General features: G+C 40.3%; 4 protein-coding genes across 7 annotated transcripts in view; 3 read left to right on the forward strand and 1 right to left on the reverse strand.

Annotated features, from left to right (window-relative positions):
• LOC146455515 (E3 ubiquitin-protein ligase parkin-like) overlaps positions 1 to 14,628 on the forward strand; it is a 15,218-nt gene extending 590 nt beyond the window's left edge. The window contains exons 2-11 of the mRNA XM_085094267.1: positions 1,072 to 1,237; positions 2,666 to 2,787; positions 3,411 to 3,494; positions 4,052 to 4,167; positions 4,426 to 4,571; positions 8,993 to 9,054; positions 9,967 to 10,101; positions 11,050 to 11,142; positions 11,705 to 11,822; positions 12,967 to 14,628. Coding sequence (XP_084950393.1) covers positions 1,072 to 1,237; positions 2,666 to 2,787; positions 3,411 to 3,494; positions 4,052 to 4,167; positions 4,426 to 4,571; positions 8,993 to 9,054; positions 9,967 to 10,101; positions 11,050 to 11,142; positions 11,705 to 11,822; positions 12,967 to 13,076 — 1,152 coding nt within the window. The 3' untranslated portion in view covers positions 13,077 to 14,628. The remainder of the gene's footprint in view (positions 1 to 1,071; positions 1,238 to 2,665; positions 2,788 to 3,410; positions 3,495 to 4,051; positions 4,168 to 4,425; positions 4,572 to 8,992; positions 9,055 to 9,966; positions 10,102 to 11,049; positions 11,143 to 11,704; positions 11,823 to 12,966) is intronic.
• The window catches only part of LOC146455513 (uncharacterized), a 149,120-nt gene that overhangs the window by 49,128 nt on the left and 79,992 nt on the right, over positions 1 to 20,000 (forward strand). The window lies entirely within an intron of this gene.
• On the reverse strand, positions 4,595 to 9,048 carry LOC146455516 (uncharacterized). 2 transcript variants are annotated; one of them, XM_085094270.1, is made up of 2 exons: positions 7,610 to 9,048; positions 4,595 to 6,856 (listed from the first exon to the last, which is right to left on the reverse strand). In XM_085094270.1, exon 2 carries the CDS (start codon positions 6,834 to 6,836, stop codon positions 5,787 to 5,789), a length of 1,050 nt encoding a protein of 349 aa, XP_084950396.1. In that variant the 5' UTR covers positions 6,837 to 6,856; positions 7,610 to 9,048; the 3' UTR covers positions 4,595 to 5,786. The 2 variants fall into 2 exon arrangements, with proteins under 2 accessions (XP_084950396.1, XP_084950395.1); XM_085094269.1 differs by having other exon boundaries at positions 4,595 to 6,859.
• The window catches only part of LOC146455517 (uncharacterized), a 16,847-nt gene continuing 12,486 nt past the window's right edge, over positions 15,640 to 20,000 (forward strand). Inside the window, exons 1-4 of the mRNA XM_085094177.1 lie at positions 15,640 to 16,060; positions 17,443 to 17,907; positions 18,559 to 18,934; positions 19,828 to 20,000. The exon at positions 19,828 to 20,000 is cut by the window's right edge and continues 63 nt beyond it. Coding sequence (XP_084950303.1) covers positions 15,952 to 16,060; positions 17,443 to 17,907; positions 18,559 to 18,934; positions 19,828 to 20,000 — 1,123 coding nt within the window. The 5' untranslated portion in view covers positions 15,640 to 15,951. The remainder of the gene's footprint in view (positions 16,061 to 17,442; positions 17,908 to 18,558; positions 18,935 to 19,827) is intronic.

A 20,000-nucleotide genomic window follows, 5' to 3' on the forward strand; every position in this document is an offset into this window, starting at 1 on the left:
TAGGCTCCGTCGGACCCCCCCCCCCCCCCCCCCGCCCCCTCACGTTTACACCCGAGTAACCCCCCTGGGCCTTCACCCCATGTGGGGTCACAGTCTTCTGTATCTCTGGTAAATGGTTTTCCAATAATTCTTGTCTAGCATAATAAACTTGTGTGCACAAACCCTAAGTGATGAAAAAACAACAACATGCTTCTCTAACATGTACAGCTGGTAGATCAAAGTCATACAGACTGATGCACTCCTGTAAGGGCTTTGTTTTTACCACTTGATGTACAGTTACAATGCTATTGAAGTCTGTTGTGTTGTTGTGAAGTTTCTTCAGGATACTAGATTATACAGTCACTGGTTTCCTCGCACTTAGGCAATGATTCATGTCATTTCCTGGTGACTCTACATTGTATATTTTTCTTTGTCAAGAAAGTTCGCTTCATGTCATCTCTTAACCCACACCAGATATCTATATAAATACAGTGCAATTAAAGGGCTTGGGGTATAACTAATTTACGTGTATAGTGCATTTGAGATTGATGTAATTTGGGGCTTGAAGTGAAAGGAGGGTTATTCTCAATGAATGTTTTAAGGTCTGTATAATAGTAAAACTTATTACTAGTGAACTGTTATTAATACAAACCTAAAAGCACTGAACTGGAGATAACCCTGCTTAACCCTTCAAGCCTCAATATCAACATACAGATTCTCCACAGTCTTCTATATATATTTCTTATGGTCCTTGTTGGGAGAATTTGTCAAACGTCAAGACAGTTAATCCTTCCTTTATCCTCCTTGTTTCTTTTGATCTCATATCCTGCCTTTTTGATCCTGTTATAAAGTAGTGTTCTTTTAAAGGAGAGAGTGGTGTTACTAGAGTTTGCATACCCTACTGCTTAACAGGTGTTGAAAAGTTGTTGCACCTTTGGCAAAATGTATGGCTGGTTGTAGTTACCACTACCAATTGTTACTTGGGATGAATATTACATGGACGACAACTTTTAGGCTTAGACAGACTTGAACATAAGGTACAAACACTTAACTTGTACCAATTGAAAATAATTTAAGTCTAACATTAATTAGGACGCTGATATTCCAAACCAAAGCGTAATTCATGCTGTCCGTGGTGGCCGCTGGTCTGCAAGAGCAGTAAAGGGTTTAGCAACTGCACTGTCAAAAGTTTGCCTTGCTACCGTTGGAGAGGAGGATGAGACAGAAGCTGCAGCTAATGCTGCTGCGGCAAGGGGAGGTAATTGAACCAATTTTAGTGTTTCAATCAGCAATCAATTATTTTACATGTGGGTTGTCATGGCAATTAGGAAAAACTATGATGGACTAATTAAAAGTTGTTGCAATGGTCATCTATTTGGCAACCTGAGTTTCAACAGTGTATAGTGCTACTATCGGGAATGAAGTTGTTTCTTTTGAAATTAAAGATCTGCTAACACTCTACAGTTCAAATTTGGTTTTGCTTAATATCATTGGTCAGTACTTTATCCTGTAATATATTTATGTTGGACAGTGGAAGTATCATAATTGTCAAAAGATGCTAAATGTTAGTTTCTTAATTGGTTACCATAATTTTAAATCTGGTCCACTCAGCTTTTTTTTGATGGTTGCCAACTGACAACGTAGAATCAAGTCTGGAGCTCAGCGCATTTACAATCAAACCACCAATAAAGGGACTAATTGTCAGCTGGGTACATGCACACTAGAGTCTGGTTGACACTAATTTGCAACTCATTGCAGGATTTTTGCTTTTCCGCCATTGCAAAAGATTTCAAAAATATTACAGCCCACTGATTCTGTAATTACACAAGGAATGTAAATAAAACATTCAGCTAATTTTCTGAAGACGAACGTGATTCATAGAGATGAAAATTAAGCTTCCTGAACTCTCCGACAGTAATTGAAAAAGTTGGGCCAACGATTTCAAAGTGCTTGTCATCAATGCGTGCATCATAATTTGGGGCTGGCCGGGCAGGTGATATTTAAGGAACCCTAATAGGGTGGCATGGGATGGCTCTTAAGGTTTAGAACATGCATCCTGCCCCCCCCCCCCCCCTCCCCCCCAAATTTACATAGGGATGGGTTGTTGCATAGGTTATTTAACTCTGGCCCTGTTTAAAACAAAAAGTTTACACTTCTCCAACTCTTTTTATTACTTGAACAGAAAAAAGATGTTGTCTATCATGATGTCTTGCAAATGCAGGGTTGCAAATGAAAATGTAGAAAATGTTAGAAAAATAGGGAAAATATTTTCTGGCTCATTTTTTCTGGTAATCTAAGTACTTTGTCTATGGGACTGTCAAATTAAAAAAAAGGTATGTACCCTATTTATGCAAAAGTTACATTACAAACCTGATACCCTATTAATAGAATATATCCATGGATACATTAGGCTATATGGGTGAGTAGCACCCTTACCACCACCCCACCATTGCTTTTTTGACCTGCCATAGCTGGGTACTTCTTAGCAGACACTCAGTTGTTTGTAACCTGAAGCAAACGAAAAAGTGTCCATGCTATCATAGAATGTTTGGTCATATAATTAAATACTATTTTTTTTTCTTTTTTCAAGATGCAAAGAGTTTAAAATTTAGCAGTGAAGCTGGTAACTGGCAAAGTTTTGTTTTTAATCACGTTTTGACTTCGTTTTTATGTGTGTTTTTTGTAGCATCTGCTTCTCCGCGTCAGGCTCAATATTTTGTGTATTGCAAGACTTGTAAAGACATCACTCCAGGAAAGCTCAGAGTTTGTTGTTCACGTTGCAATGAAGGTGCTATGGTTCTGTATCAGGTAACTATTATAGTTATAATTATTGTTAAATATATATTAATACAGAGAAACCCTGTTAATACGGACACCAAGGAGACTTGGCAAAGTGTCCGTATTATCTGAGTGTCCACATTAAGTGGGCTCTCAGAAAAGTGGATGGAATGTGGGAAAACTGTGCTATACATAATCAACACTATAATTATTTGACTACAATAATGTAGAAGAGTTAGAACAGGTTAAACTAGTGGCCAAAGGGATTTGCGTAGGATGAAAGTTTAATGTCTCCTCCTTGTGCAACTCAGTTTAAACACATGCCCAATACCCAGGTTAATATCCAGGTTCAACCTTGTCCCTAGACTTTCACAATATTTAAAATGGCAGGTGGCAATAAAGACCCTAAGACATGATTCATGTTGGATTTTGTCACGTGACCCACTTGATTTTCGTTTACAATTTACACATTTCACGATCAAATATGAGTGGCGGAAAAATATCTTTTTTGAGTTTCATGGCAGTTAAGGGAGAAAGTGGGTGTTATCTCTTTTCTCCAGTCCCCCTCTTCTGCACCATTTGCCCATCCCTTCCTTTTACAACCCCAGGCAGAATGGCAGAAGATGGAACACATTTCATTTGTTTTTATTCAGGACCCCGGGAGCTGGGATGACGTACTCAAGCCAGGAAGGATCAGAGGATCATGTAAAAGACCCGGATGTGAAGGAGACATTGCAGTATGAGTAATCAGTTTGTTATGATAAAATATTCCACTCTCTGTAGCCAGGCAAACCCAATGTAATGCGTTGGAAGGTTTAAGCATCTCGCAGTTTTTTTTTATCACCTAGCAGTGAAACCACTTGCCTGTTTCTGGTGGTTCCACTTGAGTTTTGAACATTTTCTTAATGGGCTCCTGTTTATGGTCTATTTAAAAATTATTGCAAAAGCCCACCTTGGATCACACAAGTTGATAGATAGCCAACAGACGCGCAGCGCTGTGTTTGCTGTAATCATCTTATTTCCAACAAGCGGGGGTGCCAATTATAATTGTTTTTATCAAAAGACAAGCCCAGAAACTTGCTGAGTCTTTGTGATTTAATGATATTTTGTTTTTCCCCCTGACACGTACTCTTACCATATTTGTCGGGTATGGTATAATGGCCCATATACCATGGCCCTAAACCAATCAAAACTCTCGAACTGCGTTATCCAACGGGTCTGTTTTTGATAAAAGAATATAGGCTATAGAAAACTGCCATTGATTTGTTAATTGATTGTAAATTGTTTTATACAGGTGTTTTACTTTAAATGCGCCAAACACCCGGCCGCTGAAGGAGACAGATGTGTGGCTCTTTATTTGATCCGTTCAAATACCAGGGATATCCCTTGTTTAGCGTGTACAGACGTCAAGTGAGTTTTATGGACATATCCAAATACTATGACAATAAATTAAATACCACTAGATTGAGATGTTACTATGTTTGGGAAGATTCTTAAAAGTTAGCTGATGAATGAGGAAAGCAGGGTCGAGAAAACCGATAAAACCTCAGACTCAATTGTTAATAATTCCTATAAAAAAATGCATCACCATGTTCGTGTACTAACCTTGGTTTGCCTGTGGTTTTCTAGGCAAAAGCCGATCTGACTCATTTTCCGATTGTTTCACAGGGATCCCGTGTTTGTTTTCCCGTGCCCAGATGGACATGCTATGTGCCTGGACTGTTTTGAAATTTACTGCACAACAAAACTGAATGACAGGCAGTTTGTACAAAATGAGGCTCATGGATACACGCTATCTTGTCCGGGCACCTCAGGTGAGGTAAACTTGAAACCTAAGGCTGGTTTACACGTGTGATAAGCATAACCACAGGGTGACATACGCAGGCGCAGTGAATAAACATTTTGGCCATTTTGGCGACCATTTTGGCGGATTTCGGCGCCAAAATTTTAAATCCAAGATGGCGGACACCGAGGAGATACCCTGTATTCAGCGACGAGAGGATGTTGTTGCTTGTTCTTGTGCTTACCGGCTTGCATTATCCCGGTTTACACGGGCTACGCAACGACGCAAACATAAGCGCAAGCACAGGAAAAAGGAATGATTTCCTTTTCTTGTGCTTGTGTTTATGCTTGCATCCCCCGATTTTATACACGCTGGTTTATTGTGCTTAAATACTTGCGTCGTACTTGTTGACCATTTAGATGAAACACGCGAGTTTGCGAGTACTCGCGTGGGCAGGGAACGCCTGGTTCTCATTGAAGTGGCCCTCTTCAGTTGACCGCTTGCAATAGTTACTCCGTGTCTCACACTAGTGTATTGCATGGAAACGAATGTTTGATTTATCAACAGATTTTATAAGGTAATTTGGCCACCGCGAGGAGATTCGAGTTCTGACGTTTCGAGCGTTATCCCTTCGTCAGAGTGAATCCAACCTCCTTATGTATTACACGGAGTTTGAACTTTGGGGAAATTATCCGGAAATAGTTAACAGGTACATATTTACAACTGGTCTAAATTACTGACATAAAAAAAAAAAGAAAACACATCAAGTTATCGTCCCTCGTAATCAAAATGCTTATATAACTCCGAGGTTCTAGAGGGGAGACTGGAACAAGCTCTAATAACATTTCAGCGACTATGAAAACGAATCTCGATGCAACACAACAATAACAATTTAAGTTCAGTCATTTGACCGTGAGTTCCTTGATAGCGCGACTTAACATTTCAACTTAAATGAAATTCTCCGTTTCGGATCTTCACTGCATGTGATTCAGCCTCGTTGTAAGTTTTTTGTAACTGAGTGAATTGATGAATTCTTTGGCAAAACGTTTTTCTACAAAGCGATACCGAACTATCATCTGGGTTTACTGATGTCATGAATATAACTCAAAAACAGACGTAAAACATTTCTCCACGAGTAAATTAAATGCCTCGACACAAACAGGAGGTGTACGTTATATATGAATTTAAACTGTTCTTTGAAAAGCTGTTTACAGAATCCGAGTTAAAAGCTAGATTATCTCGACCGTCACTCTTTCTTGAACATTTTTCCGATCTCCTTAAGCACGTCTAGCGTGAACTGTTGGTATCTGCTTTCCGCTTCTAATTGTTGTTGTAGAATTCTCTTAAACAAGTCCTCTTCCCTCTTTCGACTGTCTTCCAAAAATTCCCGCAAAATAGCGATCATGCTCATATCCTCGTGTCTCCTCGGCGCCATTTTAACTGGCCTGGGGTTTTTTCTTGGTTTCTTCCTGTTGGGCGAGGGATCATTCTGCGTCCCGTTCCAGTGCGGTCTTTTGTTGATATTTACAGCTGTTTCTTCGGCGTAACTCTCATCGTCGCTGGCAACACTTTGCGGCGGTGCGGTTACTCCAGAAATTGTTGTCACAGGCGTGGTCTGGGGGTTTCTCTCGCTGTACACCTGTACCGGTACTGGGAACTGTCCCATCTCAGTTGATATCGGGGCGTTCAGGGGCGTGGTTGGAGGTGCTGGAGCTATAGGGCGCAAAGGTTTGTGTGTGGTGTTATCAGAGGGTATGGTGATCACTGTTGCAGGGGAACCGGTAACAATAGTTGCTGAACTCACGGAGGTATCCCCCACACCCAGTTCCGCGGGAATGTTGATGCGCACAACATCGTCCTGATTAAAAGGCGCTCCTTTGTTAGCAATGATCTCCTTCAAGATGTCGTGATATGGAAACGAATGTGGCAATTGAATCTTTGTTCTGTTGTACTCAGCAAGCAGGTTCTTTATTCGTACTTTACACTGATTCCCTGTCCTGGGTCCAAGCGAGCAGTGCGCCACGCGCCGATTAAACTCCTTTGCTATCATGTTCCACTCCTGGTAGTTTCTTTTCTTTCCTTTAATCAGTCGGTAGTTCGCTCTCCATAACCCTAACAGCGCCATGGTTTCTGCATCAGTCCATCTTGAGGAGTTGACAGTTCCTCCAGATTCCTCCCCATTCCCCTCCGGTTTGGCGATCGTGGGGTGGTGCTGGGCAGGTACATCAATTTGGACTATGGTGCTCTTCTCTCCCTCCCCCACAGTCATCGTACTTGTATTGTAAACAGTCGCCATGGCAACTGTCTAAGGCTTTGCTGCTAAAATATAAAACAAGTACATACTGTTATTTACATTGGTCTCCCATACGACAATTTGAAGGCATGCGCTCTTTGAACGCAACCACTACTTATTCGTGCGCGAGGCCGGGACGTGTGACTCTCGCGCGCGCGCGAGGTCGCTTCTTGGCACCTCGCTTCACGCTTTCGGTGATTCCGTGAATTTCAAGAGAAGAAAAGACCATGCAATGCTCACAATCTGAATTGCTGGAACAGGCTAATGTAACTCGAAACGTCATATGCTTTGGGATTCGAGACCTGAAGGGTTTAAATGGCTAGAACCTGTACAAGATCGCAAATAATATGCCCTGGACAAATAAAACCAATTGCTTTCCTTTCCTAAAGCACAGAACAAAGGAGAATGCGAGTTATGAAGGGTGAAATTTTTCTCGATTTATATACCCTCTGTACCTTGAAAGCGAAATTGATATTCTTCAGATGGAGATGGAATTTCGCTCCTGAGACAGCTTTGAATAAACTTTTCTCAAGTAAAAAAAAACCTCTCTAAACATTTAACCTCTCTTTGTGATACATGTCTCCTACTCATTGCTGTCAAGTGGGAATCCAAATGCTGTGAACGATATCGGATCTATTTTTTTAAGTAAATATATTAATGCGACAAATGGATGCTAATTCGAGATTCGAGCTTATCTGAAATTCACGACGAGCTTAAATTCGCTCTTTCAAGATGTCTGTGATTTCCTATAAAGTCCAGAAGGCAATTATACTTACAAAGTGTTGTTTGCGTAATGTTGTCGTTCAGTTCGGCGCTGTATTCTCACTATTTCTGCCAGAAATGATCTTCGCTTCTTGTGAATGTTCGATTGAATTCGATTCGCGTTGCGCTCAAACCATAAACGGTATTGAAACTTGTTCGACTCGCTTGAACGAATAATCTTCCAAAGTTCATCAAAGGTACTTGGGGCTAAATCTCCTTCGCTAACCGCGGACTGAAATGGTTCGAGAGAATTCCTTTTAAGTTATTTTCAAGTCTCCTGATTAAATGTTGATCGCCTGCAACCAGCCGCTGTATTTTCCGTCTCTGAGCTGGCTTTGTCTGGCGAATCAAGCTACGTGAATGCATCAACAAACAATGGTCTTTTGTTTATAAACATGACGTATACGACATCCGATCTGTGATTCGATTTTGCATATGGTAATTTGACTCGCACAGACTCGTGCGCGGCAGTAGTCCCGGAAATTGAGATCAGAGTGAGTTTTTTTCAGAAATTGGTAGATATAACAAGGAGTACGGTCCAGAGCGAAAGGAAAACAGCCAAGGATGCTTAACAAAGTTTTAGGAAAACCTAGCTGACAAAATAGGCTATGACTTAAGTTGAAAACGCAAAGGAAAGTTCATATTCTGTAGTCTGTTTCTTTTCACTTTTCTGTGCATGATGCTGTTGTTTGTCATTCTTAACGAAAATGAAATGTCACATTTTTGACCAATTGTAATTTTTAATACTAGTTCACTTTTTCTTTTTAGAATTCGTGTCACGTAAACCCGGCAGAATTATTGCATTTTTTATTGTTATTTTTAATTCATTTCAGTTTCAGACAATCATGGGCAAATTTTATCTGGCTTGAACGGTACAGTCACTTGCCACGATTAGCTTTTGTTACTTGCTGTTACTTGGTTGATAGATTGATCAATTAGGCCCTATTTATATGGTCTCGGGTACCCGAGACAACCCTCCCCCACGAGACAACTTTACGGAGCCTTTATGTGTATATGGAAATTTGAATTTTATAGCACACCAGTCTCTCTCGGGACAGCTAGGCAGGTTACATATTGGACAAATAGCAGACTTAGGAAACCATTCGACCGACCGACCGACCGACCGACAAGGAAGAGACTACTTGGTAATCCAAGCTCTCCAAACTATGCCATGTGGTATTTTTCGCCAATTCTATTGTAATACAGTACGGACCAGAAATCAAAGGGGTTGTAATTCCAGGGCAATGGATAGTCCGTCCTAATGAGTAACTTTATTTCTGACCAATCAACAAGCACGCGCGCATGGACCGGGGTGAGTTTGAGTAGCCAATCAGAGCGCGCGATTTAATACTATCCACTGATTGGTCTGAATACCTTGGTCTGGATATTTCCTCTAGGTAGCTGTACAAACACTCTCATTCCTGAAGCCCATCATTTTCGAGTTCTTGGAGAGGACCAGGTGAGTTACTGTGCCCAGTTTTTCTTTTCATAACGGGAAGTATGTCTTTTCTGCCTAACTCCAGCTATAATACGATCACTATCAAGACTATGAGTAGTCTCTGATTTACCGGCTCAGGGATAGTATAGTAGAGGGAGCAAAACACGCGCGTGCGTCTGAAAATTAACCCCTGCGTGTCGCGCCTCCTCGTGAGAGGTGACTTAAGCACGTGCTGCCGTGTTTTGCCTGCTCTTCTGAGAAAGCCTGTCATTCTCCATCGTCTGTTTCTTACGAGCGATGGCATCGCACCACTTTCTCTGTCATTGCTCTCAGAGTAAGGAGGGAGGGGGAATCGGGATTAGGTCCGCAATTGTCGTTATAAACAACATGATAAGTTTTTGCATCAAGTGGATACTCGGGGAAAAATCCGAACTCCAGATGGAATTTGAACCTGCGACCCTCCGTGTTCTAATCGGATGCTCTAACCATATTAGGAGGATGAACATAGACGTTAAGGACGGTGCCTACTAATAAAGAAATATTTTTGTTTGATTTATGACTATGCGAGGAAAGCAGATCTTAGCAAGAGCTATTGAAATCCAAAAAGAAATTTGGGGGTAACCACGCATTTTTTGGAGATAATTAAGCAACAATTATTCTAAAAAACAGTAAAATACAAAGAAATGTGTGGCGTTTTGTTCAAAATTGAAGCTTTTTTACCTCTGAAAAATGCATGGTTATACCCCCAATTTTCTTTTTGGATACTAAGAGCACTTGCTAAGTTCTGCTTTCTCCGCATAGTGTTTAAACGCGCAAAAATATCCCTGTATTAGTAGACACCACCCGAAGGGAACTCGAGTATCTCAAGATGTGCGGAGCATATACGCAGTAACAAAAGTAGGCACTGTCCTTAAAGCTGATTTCCTTTTGCAGTATGAAAGATATCAGAGATTTGGAACGGAGGAGTGTCTTCTTCAGATGGGCGGTGTGCTTTGCCCGGGGCGCAGTTGTGGCATGGCACTGTTACCAGCGCCAGGCATGAGGTCTCTTAAGTGTAGCAGCTGTGATGTAAGTTTAGCAAAAACGATCCACTTACCGTTACGTTCTCTTAGTCGAGTACTGTAGTGTGACGTTACAAATATTGAATTTTTGAAGCTATGGGATTTATTGAGATGTTTGCAGAGAGAGTGATGAAAAATGCCTACTTGCCAAAATTCAGCATCTTTTTGCAATTTGGGTGTAAGATATTGGGACTTTTATGCTCCAATGACTCCATACAAATCCTTCTAATTTTGTCACTGTTCTAAAGGTTTAGAGCTGAGACAAAATTGAAAGGATTTGTATGAGTCGACGGAGCGTAACAATACTAATATCTCACCCCCCAACTGCAATAAGATGCTGATTTTTGGCAACTAGGCATTTTGCATCACGCTCTTTTAAAATATGCCAACTTTTTTACTTTACTTGTCCCCTGGTGCCAAGATGGCGCATAGGGCAAAAAAAAAAGGTCCGGACGGTTGAGGGTTATCATACTTAAAAAATATGCCAACAAATCTTATAATTTCGGAAATTTAGTTTTTGTGACGCTATCACTTTAGTACTCTATTGTTTGGAAGTAAATATAATTAGCAGAGATTCACGGTGGTCTACTGTCACCACGCTGGTCTGATTGGCGCAATCGTCACTGACCCTCCCTCCCTCCCTACGTCCCTTTTTTTGTTCCCTCTCAAAAAAAGGAATCGTCACTTGCTACAGTATCGTTTGCGCTATGCCAGGAGTTAATCTCCCTCGCCGGAAACGAGTGAGCGATTCTGCGGTCGTTTGAAAAGAATGAAAGGATATCGTGCTGAAGTGCATTGCATTTTGACGTTTACTTCGGTAGCGTAGCAAGAACGCTATTTAATTTCTGAACGTGACTTCTTTACAAAATTAAAAATGGTTGCGCAGCGCACAATATCTTAATATTTTACCCTCATTCGCGTCTCGAATATGTAACTATTGTCTTCCTAATTTCAGCTGGAATTCTGTAAAGAGTGCAAGGAACCTTTTCAGCGAGGTCATTCGTGCCGTCAGAACCAATCTGGTACAGCAGCTGCCGCTAGAGCCAGCGTGAGTAGAAATCGTCTGTATGACTGTAATGATGGTGCAAATGTCTCGTGGATTTTCTTATTGTTCAAATCATTTGTGAAAAATTCTTTACAAAATTAATGTCTCAAAACTGAAAAAATGACAAGAAAAATAATAAACAAACAAACAGTCAAGTGCTGGAAGAATTGGCTTGTTGAATGCTAAAAGCCGCGTTTTAGTTACTGAAAAAAAAGTTAATCCAACGTGCTCTTTGGCGATGTAAATGTTGTTGAGGCGAACTATTCGTGTCGAAAGAAACGAAGAACGTGTGAGAAAGAAAATTTCAGAGAGAAAATTGTTCCACAATTGGAAGTTTACTGAGAATGTTTGCCCGCAAAGACATGTCTCATGTAGAGAACAACTTTTCAAGTTCAATTAGTTTGCAGGCTTGGATGTTTGTCTTCGGTGATATTGTCGCGCGCGATTCTCACTATTCATGTATATGTATGTCCCTTACCGCGCGCGTATCACGCGTTCCTCTATCGTTGGAGAGGTCATAAGGACTAGGACTGCTTGCGGTTTTATCGTGCTTATATTCTTGTAGAGATATCAAGTGGTCGAAGAAAACGCGAGACGCGCGCGTTGGGAGGCTGAAGCTAAGCAAGTGATCCAAAGAATCAGTAAGAAGTGTCCCGGTTGTAAAACCGACACGGAGAAGAATGGTAAGACCCTGGATAGATTATTTACAACTGCAATCACGTGACCGACATTCCTTTTAACTCGTTAATACGCGCATGCGCAATGAACGAGTCATTTTGGGTTGGAACATAGTCAGGGAAAGATGAACTGGTTACACCTATAAACATAACTTGCAAATTTCGGGCCAGGGGCCAGTTTCTCGAAAGCCCCGGTAACTTATTGGGCCCGATAAGTTTATTTTTTATGTTTTTTCACCGATTACAGAACGATTACAGACATGGTACTTCGCCAATGTTTTCATAGAATAGTAAGATTTTAAAATTTAGCATTCAAACATTTGTCACCAAAATTACTTATCGGCCCCGGTAAGTTGGTCTTTCGAGAAACGGGCCCCAGGACAGTTCGCAAGTGCGGTGAAAATAGAAGGCGACTGAGTACTTTTGGTCAGCGGCTGTTGCGGTCAAGGGTTGATAGTTTGGGTTACTACGGCCAACTTTGTTTCCAGGGTCTCTCCTCTTCCCGTCCTTAGGGACGGGGAAAAGAGAGACTGTTGTTGAGGTCAAGGAGTAATATGTAATGAGGGTGGGAATGCTGAAAAAAATAAGAAAAACTTACGTGTAAAAAGACGCGAGACTAGATAGATTGTCAACAAAGGTGAACAGCGAACACTGTGTCAACTGTGTTGTGTAACATTTCCTGTTCATTCTAGAACCGTTGGAGTTTGTTAGCTTGCGAGCAGACCTGTCCTAATTCCTTCGCTTACTGGAATAAAATCTGACCTTACTCAAGGTCAACGACCTTTATCCCTACGTTCAACTTTTCGAAATTCCCAGTTTCGACAAGGAGAGTGCTTTGGGGAGGATTGCGCCTACTCACCGATGTGGCCGGGTTTAATTCCCGGACTCGGCATCATATGTGGGTTAAGCTTGCTGTTAATTCTAGTCCTTGCTCCGAGAGGTTTTTCTCTCGGTACTCCGGTTTTCTCTTCTCCTCACAAATCAACACGTCCAAATTCTAATTCGTCCTGGAACGCACTGACAGTTCCTGAGAGTTCTTAGGTGCTCCATGGGTAAACAACTTTCAGTACTTTTACATTAAATTTTCTAGCAGGTTTCTTGTGATTGCTCTTGTTTGTTAACCTTGTCTTACCTTGGGTTGTTTTTGCAGGAGGTTGCAATCACATGACCTGCCCTCGTTGCAGATTTGAATGGTGCTGGATTTGCAACGTTCGGTGGAACCCCGAGTGTCAGGGATCACACTGGTTCTTACAGCGCTAAAAGATTTGCGGTTTAAATGTCGGTGTACATCGCTGATGGAAAACTACCGTACACCGATTGCGGACTGGGCCTGGCCAAATGCCCGCCTGAGGGGGACAGTCTGAGTAGATGCCATGAGTTTGGATGATTTTAGTGTTTTATCTTTATTATACGCCTCAATATGTTTATAGTGCGAAGACACATCGAACCTTCAGAATTTTTATTTTTTGATTTTTAGGTTGTTTATAAAGACTAGAGTAAACGGGGGAATTGATCAATTGTTAGAAAATTGAAAAAGTATTTTAAAATTTGAGGTTAACAGTTAACAGATGTACACCACAACAGTCCGCAGACAGTGCGGAGTGTTCTGGCGTGATGGCCATCAGTCTGGTACCCTGGGGTAATATAGGTTTTTTCTTGCGCGCCGCGAGGGTTCTGGATCAGTCGGAGGCCGATCGTCCGGTCGGCTAAAGGCCGACGGCACGAGCGGGTCATAAAAATTTAAGACAGACAGAATTCGGATAAACCGCGCAAGAAAAGCCTCTGTGTGACCCCTCCCCCTCCCCCAGGGTATCTATCTGGTAATGAGTACTATATTTATATCAGTACTTTCTTTCCCAAATCACTCCCTTTTTCTCCTCCAGACTTCCTCTTAAATGGTGATGGGAGTTTTTGAAGATTGGTTAAAGCCGTGAATTACGAGCCGAATTTTTGTTTGGCCGCAAAGGCTGAAGGTCATTTGAATTCGTTGATATTATTTCTTATAGTTTTTAATGTACGTTTTAAGTTTTAACCGTAAACTAAAACTAAAGCCAATCTGTTCGCCAACGAAAAGAACAGAGCAGTTTTAATTGAGTGTCGAAAGTAATTTGCACTTGCTTTGGTTTTGCTTTACTACGTTGTATGTTTGGTTAACAACATTCGCACTACTTTCTCAACAGTAAAAAACCAGTAACAAATTCACTTTCTCAACCAATAAGAAACAAAACCAAAACCAATCGTGACTTGCTGGCGTGCGTTTTTCCCTCGCTTGGCGCCGATTACTGTACTTGCTACGGGTTCTGATTGGTTGAATAAATTGTTTACGCCTGTTTTCAGTGATTGGTTACTTTGGCACTCAATTGAAAACCACTCCAAGGAGAGTTTTGTATTAAGTCGCTTCAAGCGATTGGTGTCGTCATGTTTCCTAACAAGCTTGTAAATCTTGGTGTTTTATCGTTATTTTTTATCAATTTCAGTGGATCTCTCTGAGCTACAGGCTGCCACCTTTACCTGTACTTTAAATAGCAAATTTATTTTGAAATGTTTATTCTTTTAACCAGTTGTAATAAAGAAACGATAGTTTCTTTAACGTAGCAACCACGGATAACTCTTCGATAAAGCTTGCTAAATGTTTAGATTGAGCGGGGTTTTTATATATTATGTAAGTTTTTTTTCAGGGTCGACTCCCGTGTCATTACAATATACTAGGTGACACTCAACCTGTTTCTTCATTTTGTGAGTTCGTTCTTGTCCTCTTAGAAGAAACTGAGCTGACTCGACCATCGTAGTAATAAAATTAGTCATTATTTTAGTTGCTCGCGTTGTTTATTGGCGCAAGGAGAACAAGTGTGGTCTGTTTTATCTTGGCCTTATAAGGGAGGGGAGGGCTTGTGCATTGTTTGAACGCCCATTTCAAACCAACATGTGTCTTTTGCTTATATAAGTGCCCCCCTCCCGCCTCCCCTCCCGTGAACATGTCGTGTATGGTCAAGCCTAAGCGTACGAATTGTTCTTTCTTTTTTTTTCCGGGAAAAATTAAGAAAGTCCAGGAAAACATTTACTTAGTCGGTAAAACTCCATAGGACACCACACCAACTACAGTCAAACTAAAAATACAAAATTAAACGGAATCAATCAGTTAACTCATGTTACAGTTTATATATTTTTTAAAAATCCGGCTCTAGAGAATTACTTTCCCAAACTTGACTGGCGTACTCGGCCCTTTGGGCGAACAACAAGCAGTTTCAAAGGTTTCTTCCTAACATGTCCAAAACCTTGCCCAATTTTCCAGAGATAGCCGCTCAATATATGCTGAGCCCATCTCAAATCATGTGCTAATGCAACCCCTAACGACTAACTAAGACATGGAGTCCACCTGCTCAAGGCTAACGCCACAAATACTATATTTCTAACAAAACTACAAAAGTGGGTGTTATCTTTCCTCCCCGAGTTTGAGAGGTTCATGCTCGAGCAAGATTCCATACAACCAATCATTGTCACGCATTTTATATTTTAAATCTTCTTTGTAACGATCCTTTTATGTTTCTCACTTTTCTTTTTCGTTCAGCCCCCGAGGAAGGTTTGTATTGCAAACTGAAATATCGGGCAAAAAAATTTGTTTTTTTAAAAAACAAATATATTTCAGTTATCCTAGCTTTTGTTGTTTGTTCTCTCAAGCTCGTCACCTCCGCCGTTGGGATCATTCTGCCGTTAATATTTTGTATTTGAGATAATTTGCTGATCCAGGTCTACAAGTGATCCGGCACCACTCATTGGTTTGTCGCTGTGGAATTGCAGATTTTATTGTATTAATTTACTATACTATTTAGTGATGCAAGAATGGTTCGGCGAGCCACAGATATTTACATCAAGGCGACAAAGGTAGAGGGAACAAGTCACTCATTTCTTTCGTATCGCGCGTAAATAGCATACATTACAGAGGGCGTTTTGCAGTCATCAAAAACATCACATTTTGTGGAGACAGACCCAAGATTCCGGCGCAAGTTTGCGGTCAGCAGTGTGTTTTAGAAAACCAAGCAACGAGAGTTGGGTTAGCGCCTTTGGTATGGTAAACATCGGAAGTGTTTAACAAACGATTTATCTACCATCTAAACTCTCTTGCCTTCTATAAACCATGTACGAGAAAGCAGAAATGATTTGTCCTCTGTGCTACAGTAGCCATGGAACAGCGTTTCCACAGCGGATTCCGAGAGAGCTGGATTGCAGGCATACATTCTGTACTGGTAAGTTTCAAAATGTTTATCAGCGCGCAATTAAAGTGAGTATGGAATTCAAAGATCGATGGCCTTTCGTTCTCAGCAATTTCTTTTTTAAAAAAATTAGTTTCTGTACGCTTTAAATGAGAGATCCCTAGATAAACGCTTTTCTAGAGTTTACTTCCAGTTGTAATTACTGTGGACGAAGTCTCGTGCATGATACAGAAGTGTTTATAATTAAGAGTTCGTAATCGTGACGAGTTGTCACAGCATTATCGTCCTAGAAAGTCTTAATAATCTAGTCCTTCTTCAGTCATTGCAATGGAGATCCAATGGTCGCAAGTTGGTTTAATGAATGACTCGGAAAAATCCGGGGAAATCTCAGAGGGTTTGGGATGGCCATGGAATGTTTATCAGATTGTCCATGGAGACGCACGAGCAAAATTAAATATTTACAGCTTGACATCGGACAAAATCAATAGTTTCATGTTTGTTATGTTAGGACTCGACTCAGTTAATAAATTTCCAGCTGTTTTTTCATCAAGTCTTTTGAGCATTGCTGAAAATGAAAATCACCCACAAAACTGCCATTGATTGATTGATGGAATCTCTTCTGACATGTTCTTGTGTTTATAATTTATGCTGATTTATGCAAATTGAAATGTACATGCCGTTGTTGTTAAAACCTGACTAATTTGGTAAAATTAGCCTTGTTACTTCTAGAAATAACATCTGTAGGGGTTTTGGGTGTAGATTAGTGATTACATATGGCAGGAATCTGAGTGCTAGTGGGCAGCTGGAAAAATAATGTGATGGAATTATTGTTTTTAACCTGCCCCAGGTTGTTCAAAGAGCAGATAACTCTATCCAATGGATAAATTGCTATCCAGCAGATGAAGCATCTACTCCAACCATAACATTTTATCCACTGGATAAAGTTACTATCTACATCTTGAGACAGAAAATATTTTATTTATTTTATTATTTGTTAAATATCATTCTTCCACGAATAATTTGCAGTGGAAGAATGATTTTAAGAGCTATGATGCCTTTTACGTCAAAATTGTTAAATGCTTTGTTTATAGTGGAAATGCACTTAGCTACCAAGCTAGTTTACAGACACTTCACTCAGAAATAACAGGAAACAAATAATTAAGTTAAGCATGACAGGTTAAAAATCCTAACTGTCGGGAGGGATTAACCAGCTGGCTATTTACAAGCATGACCAGCCAAGGATGGGGCTTGAACCTAGGACTTTGGGACCTCCGGCACCATAGCTGCTGGGCCATGCTGCCTCCCATCCTTTACAGGTTCATAACCCCAAGATTTAAAAGTGGTTATCAGCAATCTGTCTGAGAATGTAATTTTTCATCTTCTTTACACTTTGTCTCCTTGCATGTACTTGACAGAATGTCTTCTTAAACTGCAAGAACTCCAAGGCACAGTCATAGAATGCTCTTCATGTAAACTGCAAACCCTGTTACCTCCCAATGGCATTGATGGACTTGATAAGAACATGGACCTTTTACAAGCTGTTCTACAGTCAGAGGAAGAAGAGCAAAAATTATGCAACTTCTGTATCCAAAAAGTTTACCCTCCAAAGCCTGCGACATTTTATTGTCCAGACTGTGGTGTGTTTATGTGCGGCAGTTGTTCTGACAGCATTCACTCTCAATTGGAGTTTCGTTGCCATGGTATTTGTCGAGCAAGTGCTGCTAAAGAAAGCATAGTGAACCTGGAAGATCAGAGAAGCACTTTATCTTCACGTCCATCTTCAAGTAGTTCAACTCTTAGCAAACGATCCTCCAGTCTAAGACCAACATTAACAAGCAGCAGACCTTCCAGTGGTTTGTTAAATTATGCTGCCATTCCTGGTAAGAAACTGTCCATTTTTGTTTTCTTTTATAAGAAGATCCATGCTCAACTGCTCTAAAGTATTGAAGTGCCTGATGTTAAGTCCATTATTTATTTCTCTCATCTGGTAGAAACTATTTTATATTATTTGTTTGGAGTCACAGAGCTTGTATTTGTAACCCTGAGTTACCATGCTTAAATTAACTTGTTTTGCACATTTGATTAGCTTCTACAGGTGAATTCCCTTTGCCTTTCCATTAGCCAGTGATAGTTTCAGTGTAATATCAGTTCTGAAAGACATTACCCAGCTCCGAAATAAAGATGATTGAAATAATGTGAAGAGCATGAGAAAATTGACATGGCAACCAAGTTGGCCTGAGCTAGGATTAAACAAAACTTTGAGAGCATTGGGGCAGGCATTACAGGGGAAATGAGGAAAAATTATAATATTGCATGATATTTTACAACAGAAAAGGCCCAAAGAGGTGTGAGCTGCCAGGGAAGGTGCAGAAGGTAGGAATTTGCAGGGTTTGGTGGAAGGGTGCAAAGCCCCATCCCTCCTACCTCCCCCCCCCCCCCCCCCCTTTCCCCCCATTTCCACGCAAGACAGATACCTTATAACACTAAGCTTGTGATCTGTTAACTTTTTTTTGTTTTGTTTCCAATTTCAGAATGCCCTGTTCACAAAGAGATGACAAAATACTATTGTCGGAACTGCAGATGCCTTTGCTGTGAATCCTGTCATCGCTTTGGTAACCATAAGAATCACAGCTGTTTTCAGGTTCATGAGGCTGAAGAGCGGGAAAGAAAAGCTTTGGTTAAATTACAGTCACAAGTTGAAAAACATGGTGAGAAATTTATCAAAGCCAGAGGAGAGGTACAGAGAACTATAGAGGCTGTTAAGAAAAATACTATTGCTGTTAAAGATATGGCTAGGCGATACTACAGAGAGCTGCGGGCAGCTATCGATCAAGGAGAGAAAATTTTGATGGAGGACATTGATAAAAGAAGTGATGTGAAATTGAAAGCTTTAAATGAACAGCTCAGGTAATTAATTTATCTGTAAGCTTGAAAAGAATCATAATTTGCTGGTATTCACCCCATTATGACCAGGTAATTAATAGCAGCTTTTAACACTTATACAAAATTATATGTTTTCCTTTTATCTCCTAAGTATATTTTATTTTGTATCATGTGGTACTATAAAAATCCATTACCACTCTAGAAGACTTGTTGGTCCAACTGGGAACTGAGGTCTCAAAATGGAGAATTTGAAAGGGAAGAAGTTTTCAGTTGGGAGGGGAGCGCTCAAATAAAAAGAACCTGCATAGAAGGAGTATCAGTAAGGATATGTTTTGGAACATTGATCCCTTTTAATCAAATAACTGGTGTTTTCATTAACACAAATTATGGTAACTTAAACAACAAAGACATTATTTTCATTCTTTTTGTCCTCCTGCCGAAGTGATTATGTTGTACAAAAGAACAAATCATGGTAAATTTTCAAGAGGTGCAAAACTTTGGGACAGCTTGCCGACCAAATTAAAGGACGTTAAGTCAAAGTATATTTTTTAAAAGAAGTTTAATGAAACGATTTGTTCAATGAAAGTATGAATTCTACCTAGAAGGACAAGTAGGTGCTGTTTAATAACTAGAGTAGTAATATTTGACATTTATTGCTACTTGCTAATAAAACTGAGCCACCATATAATTAACATGATAATTGTATAACGTTTATAATAATATAAGGGAAACCTCCTTAGAAAAGCTATAACAAACTTGCAGAGGTCTTCCTACTGCAAGAGTATTTTTGTTTTTAACTGATGTAAGAAAGATTTGAGTGGCAAAATGATTAAGTAAAAATGTAAAAAAAGTACCATTTCTTACTCGGCAGCACCTGAAATCATTTCTTATTTAATAGTTTTTCCATCTCCCTGCAGCCAAATGATTGAGATTTCTAGCCTGACAACCACTGCTTGTAGAAACTGTGACAATGCTCTGAGTATGGATTATTGTGAGATGCTTATGATGAAGAAAGATGTAGAAACAGAGATGAAGGAAGTACTACAGCTTCTGTGTGAGATTGAACCCGTGGGGATGGCTGATCTGGGAT

This window comes from Pavona decussata, unplaced genomic scaffold (genome assembly GCF_977016875.1).
Source record: "Pavona decussata unplaced genomic scaffold, jaPavDecu1.1 SCAFFOLD_273, whole genome shotgun sequence".
NCBI classification, from domain to species: Eukaryota; Metazoa; Cnidaria; class Anthozoa; order Scleractinia; family Agariciidae; genus Pavona; species Pavona decussata.

What these genes read in the sequence shown, in the direction of transcription:
- LOC146455516 (XM_085094270.1), bottom strand. Translation starts at nt 6,836, where the DNA reads ATGGCGACTGTTTACAATACAAGTACGATGACTGTGGGGGAGGGAGAG.